Below are 5,954 nucleotides of genomic sequence, written 5' to 3'. Positions count from 1 at the left end.
CCAGGTCCCAGAATACAAATTAAAAATTAAATGGTTCCTGCCACTATTCCACAAGTGCAAGTTCTGCACTTTAGACTTCAGGTTATGCACATACTGTGGCGAGAGTTGGTCCCTGTCCAAAGTATCCAAACTAAGAATGAAAAGACAAGCCTGACTAGGGTCCGAAGTATAAAACCTAGATCCTTCAATGGAGGACAAAATGGTCTGATAACTTTCAGACATCTTTTCGCCTTTCTGTTGAGGGTAGACGTAGACCTTGAACCCGTTCCTCCGACAAAGTTCCAAGTCAAAACATGAGTCCAGGCGGCACTTCTTGCCCTTGTAGATACCAGTGTTAGCCTCCCTCTTGAGCCGGGGTGAGCTGTGCGCGGCGCTGTACTCTTCATTCTCTTGCTCGTCCCAAGGCACGAAAGGTCGGAGGGGATCAGGGAAGCGGGGCCAAAACGGTTCAGGTGGTGAACCAGCATGCAAACCATGCCCCCGCCGCCTGTGTTGGGACTCGTCGCGCCGGCCACTCTTCCTAAACTGCAGTCCACCCAAATAAAACAGCACAACTACACAAGTACCAGCGGACAAAAGGGTAATATAGCGTTTTTTGGCCTGCATGGGTCCTTTCAGGGTTAGGATGGCGGCGAAAAATTCCAAGGCTCCCAAGCCAGCTCTCCCGAGCTCCGGTCCCAGCCTCAGTCCGCCATCTTCCAGCCTGCTGCGAGGAGGAGCCCGAGGAACTCACTTGGTCCACCTTCTTCTTCTTATTCCTTTCCCAGAGCAGTAGATTGAGACAGTGCATGGGGACGATTTCTGTTACCTCTCTCCCCTTCCAGGTTTCATGTCACACATAGCGCCACAGCAGCAGCACGCTGCAGAATGCCGGTGCCAGCTGCAGCGATCACGGCAGAACAAGGAGAAGGAACGGCTTTCCTACTGGAGATGCCAAACCGTGGCTCGTCTCAGGGATACTTCACAGCGGCAACGAATGCACAGTTATATCGCCAGCACTGGGTGAACGGTAACATTTAGAGTGTAGTACTACTACACAAACCAACTCCTCTGCGTTCGCTTCAGTACTTGGAAACAATGTGATACTCCGAAAACAGTAGCCTTACAAATCCCTGCATTTCTCTAAACCTCCCCAGCAACTCCAGCCAGTTACCAGGCTGCCTGTGATCAAGACTTGTCGCTCTCTTGAAGTGGGGCTGGAGAAAGTGAGGGCTCACCAGTGACTTACAACAAGCATTACCTGTCTGAACAAGTCCCGGAAGCCACACCACTGCGATCAGTCACTGGATAAAGTGAGTGCCGTGCAAACTTACAATTCCACCGGTTCCGATCATCCCCACTTTCTCACATTCCAAGCCCGACACGACGGCACTGACCTCATCTCCACGCAACACTGTCCCTCCCCATCATGATGTCACATCCGGAGGGATGGTCTGCTTCTACACCCATTCATAAGCCTATAGGGCCGCACGTGGGAAAGTGACAACAAACTAACAGTGAGAGGTTTTATGATAGAAACGTTTCAGTTGAGCATAGTGAAATGCTGAACATCAAATGAATCAAACATTGTGAAAAAAAAGATTTTACCGCAACAAAAGATGTAGTTTCGCACATGACCTGTAGATGCCAAAGTGATCAACTTCCCGCACCACTGTCTATTCGGATGATATGTCTTGGTTGTGGTTTAGATGCGACACAGTAGTGGACCTGAAAACTTTAGTCTCAGCTTATCTTTAATAACGTGTACCCGCTTTTTTTCTTTTGCATTAGTGTAGTAAAGACAAGAGCTTCATAAGCATTGGACTTGTTACTGTTACGTCTGGTTGGCGGCAACTTTACAAACGGTGAACCTGATAGTTTTAACATTACCCTCGTTCTTTTTTCCTTTTTTTTACATCGGGTCCGTCCGGGCTTATGTGACAACAGTCTTTCAGAAGAGACGTTAAACAGAGGTTCGATCTGTTTGAGATGATGGTAACTCGAGTGGATATAAAATGACACTACCAAATATACTACAAAATATATAATCCCCGAGACCTGGCCAACTGTCACCTAGTTACTATGACTACCACTTCGGGTCTCCCCTGAAAACAGGTAGGCCGATCTGGTCAAATAAGAGTAATTGAATAAACATCTGGATAATTTATTCTGCTTATAGTTTCTTTTCATTGTGAACTCAATTGTAACTATGTACACTCTTTAAAAATTATATAGCCCCTAACAACTAATTATCAAACGGTTACCCACAGAGGCTACATTTAATTTCATTTTAGTAATTTAAACAGCTGAATGTTCGGGGATGGTACAATGATGATACATTTGTTTCCACACAGTCATTATTTGCACCACCCACGTCAGAAGTTTTTTTAAAAACTTCGATGAAGCTGCTTTGGTTTTGTATTAGAACATTACCCCACCAGATGCGCAGTAGCAAGGACCGCCCAAAGCCCGCACACTACTGTACGTTTCCCTGTAATTGCTAGCCTTACTATGAATAAACATGACATACCCAACGTCACCAAATACAATATGGAAAACTGTGTAGTGGAATGTGTGCGCGTTATGTATTCTATATAGCAGCAGCAGACACCTAAAGTATTTCTAGTCCTCTGCAGGAACGCACGTGGCAGATCTCTTTACTTGCATTTGGTTGAAATTATTGCTGTTTCGCATCCATTTACTTGTGGTGCCACTCCCTATATGCCAAAGAATTTTTACATGTCATTCTGTTCCTAAATGAATCCTTACTGTTAAACAGTGTTCTTAAGGTAAGGGTTTTGGTGTGACCATCTGTAACCGTAACGTTTAAGGTACAGCTGCAGCTGTTAACAGTGACACACACCGCTCAATGTCTTAACGCACAAAATCTGAACACAGCCTAATATTATATTGTTATAGTTTATTTTCCTTGTGAACTCAATTGTAACAATGTACACTCTTTAAAAATTAAACTCCCAAATATAGGGAGGGAGATAATTTAAGTACTGCCCTCATAAACTTAGACAATTGCTAGTATGACATAAAGTTAGCGCGCATTTCCGAAAACGTAAAGTCTAAAACTAAAATCTGTCTAATTATTTTACCAGAAAACCACGCATTTTGTGTTATTTTCCTAAGCACAGCAGTATAGTTAAGAAAGGTGTGTTGGGGGGGGGGGGCGGCGCAAAAGCAATTTAAAACACAAAATTAGGTGGGGGTTAGGGTTGCCACCTTTTCAAATGCCCAGAGTGGGACATTTTTGGTACAAACGTCAGATTGTGCAGGCGAAACATACCCACGGCCAGTACACAAAACAGAACTTCACTTCTTTACCTAAATAAAAGCTTATTCTTGTAGCATTTTCGTTGCTTATTCTGTTTCTTATAACACTTAGGTGTTTGTTATACAGAATAACTGTTTTATGCAACTATTACATAAAATATAGGCAATAATGTTGTCCTAAAATCTCAGGACATTTGCCATTTTTACAATTTTTTGCAGGACACAACTGACCAAAGAGGGACTGTCCCTCTCAAAGTGGGACAAGTGGTAACCCTAGTGGGGGTGTAAAGTACTGCCATTCTGACCCGCTAATAGTTGACCATGTCCTTACATCTCTTAATTAGAGGACACACAATACACAAAATAACTATCTTGGAGTGGCCGTATTTCAAGAACGGCAACAAACGGTCACAGATGGAATTTACAAAAAGAATATTCAACATTTTGGCTGGATAATCTGCATGGCTTGTCACTCAGCTGTATTTTGCATGCAACCTCACATGGGTTTGCCCTGTCAATCATGCACGCCACGCCCATTCCTGCGCAAAAATCGCGGTGGGGTAATGTTTTAATACAAAACCGCTGCTTTATAGTTCCTGCACCTGTAGCTCATTTTTTTAAGCTTATTACCGGTAGTCCCTGAGTTAAGGACGATATCTGTTTTTTAGTCTGTCCTTATCTGCGGTGGTGGTGCTGCAGTAGCGTTGTTGCTAGAGCGTCTTCTGCATGGAGACATGCGTGAATGGGCGTACCTTCGTTGAAGGTTGTGCATCAGGGCTGGTAACTCGGCACGTAAAAATCAACTACCAATCATTAGCGGACCGGAGTTCCGCTGTGGCGACCCCTAACCGGGAAAAGCCAAAAGACATAACAGTCTGTCCTTAAGTCAAATTTGTATGCAAGTCAAAACAAGTACATATGGTTCTTTTTTAAATGTCACTTACTCAAATGTTTGCCTCAGTCTAGTATTTATTTTACTTTTCTTTGCATGTAAAACACTTTAGAAACACTTCCAAAAAAAAAACTTAAACATAATACTGTAGTGATAATAATACTGTAAGTAGTGTAATAACAGTACGGTAACTATGTTCATGTACAGTACACTAGAATGTCCCCTACAAAAAAAATACCTCTGTTTAAGCTTCATTTCACATTTCTGTACTACAGGCATCACTCACAAATGTTTTCCACTCTTTCCTAAACTTTCAAACCTCTGCCAGACTTACTGTCACCTAGACCCTAGTATAGTACAGTAACTGCTTCAATACTGTACTGTCAGGAGTGGTCTTAGGTCAACTGGTGTCCTAAGCAAAAGGGCTTCACGGCGCCCACCACCACCTGGTGCTCCCATCCTGGTCTACCTACACCAAATAAATACTGGAAAAGCGCCCCTGCTAGAGTGGCGCCCTAGGTAGCTGCCTAGTTGGTTTATACCTAAGGCCGGCTATGTGTACTGTACAAGACAGCAGTCTTGACCAATCAGATCACCAACACAGAGATCTCTTGTTCTCCATTAAGGTGGAAGTAACTGCTCTAACAAGACATGTGAGCAGCTTCACAAATGGGGGGAAGGAAAGTACAACATAATTCTTCACTTGCAAGGTAAAATTTGAGCAACTTTAAGGATTTTTATTTATTTTCACGTTTTTCTGACATTGCAGCAGCCCAGTCTTATCTATGGGTTGTCCTTGTCAGATGTCTGTAACCTGGAGACTGCTTGTACATTAGACTTTTATAATTGGCTTTGGCTAGCTAGCAATCTAACAACTAAATCACTATGGGCAAGAGTTATTTATTTATTTGTGTATTGACATTTGTTTACTGGGAAAGTCTGACTGGGCACTGGTGCCCCTTTTCAGTGGTGGTCCGAGGAGAGAAGTTCCAAGGTATCATATTTAATGCAATCAATATTTACACTATAAAGAAGTTATGTACTTACCATAGCGTTCCATCTTTATTGTCGCGCTTCATTTGACCTTGACTGATGGGGCTCTGTTCTGATATTGGAATCAACTCGGCTCGCGTCAGTCTAAAACTCTCAAGCTTAAGCCCCGCCCACAATGCCTCTCACTCTGTTACCTCAGATCAAGTTTGCAGAAAGACAGAATGACATAAACATAATGCCTTCATAGAGACTATATCTGGAATCTTTTATAGATAAGCAGTAATAAGGTCTTCATATTGCCCGTTCCAGGAAAACAACTGCTAGAGCAGGGGGAAGGAGAGAAGTAAGTCAAGGACAGATGAAGATCAACAAAACAGATGGAACATTATGGTAAGTACATAACTTCTTTATCTGATGTTGTCAATCTTCATTTATCCTTAACTGATGGGGCAGAGACCCCTGCTATCTTTGATTCCCGTTGGTTTCACTGGAGTATATTTATGAACACCATTGCACCATGTGGGTCTTTTCACCTTTGAGACCAAATTTAATTTGAAACATATGGTGAATGTGTGTGGAGTAGCCCAAGTTGCTGCTGCACATATATCATCTATAGAAGCTGAAGATTAAAACTACAGAAGTAGCTATGGCTTTCGTAGAAAGAGCTTTTTAAAGGAACAGGCAAATCATTTTTTTATGTTAGACAGATGAAATACAATTTTTGAGCCATCTGGCTAAGGTAACCTTGTTGTACAGGTAGTCCTTGGGTTAAGGATGAGATCCGTGTTTTAGTCTGACCTTAAGTCAA

At 42.7% G+C, this 5,954-nt stretch overlaps 1 protein-coding gene across 1 annotated transcript in view; it reads right to left on the bottom strand.

Annotated features, from left to right (window-relative positions):
• The window catches only part of EXT1 (exostosin glycosyltransferase 1), a 1,160,063-nt gene extending 1,158,587 nt beyond the window's left edge, over positions 1 to 1,476 (bottom strand). Inside the window, exon 1 of the mRNA XM_044067060.1 lies at positions 1 to 1,476. This exon is cut by the window's left edge and continues 362 nt beyond it. Coding sequence (XP_043922995.1) covers positions 1 to 606 — 606 coding nt within the window. The 5' untranslated portion in view covers positions 607 to 1,476.
• Positions 1,477 to 5,954: the final 4,478 nt, after the last annotated feature.

Source organism: Protopterus annectens, chromosome 3.part1, assembly GCF_019279795.1.
Source record: "Protopterus annectens isolate FY-2018-M chromosome 3.part1, PAN1.0, whole genome shotgun sequence".
Lineage (NCBI taxonomy): Eukaryota > Metazoa > Chordata > Ceratodontiformes > Protopteridae > Protopterus > Protopterus annectens.
Note: the sequence above shows the minus strand (reverse complement) of the source record. Positions and strands in the feature narration are given on the sequence as shown.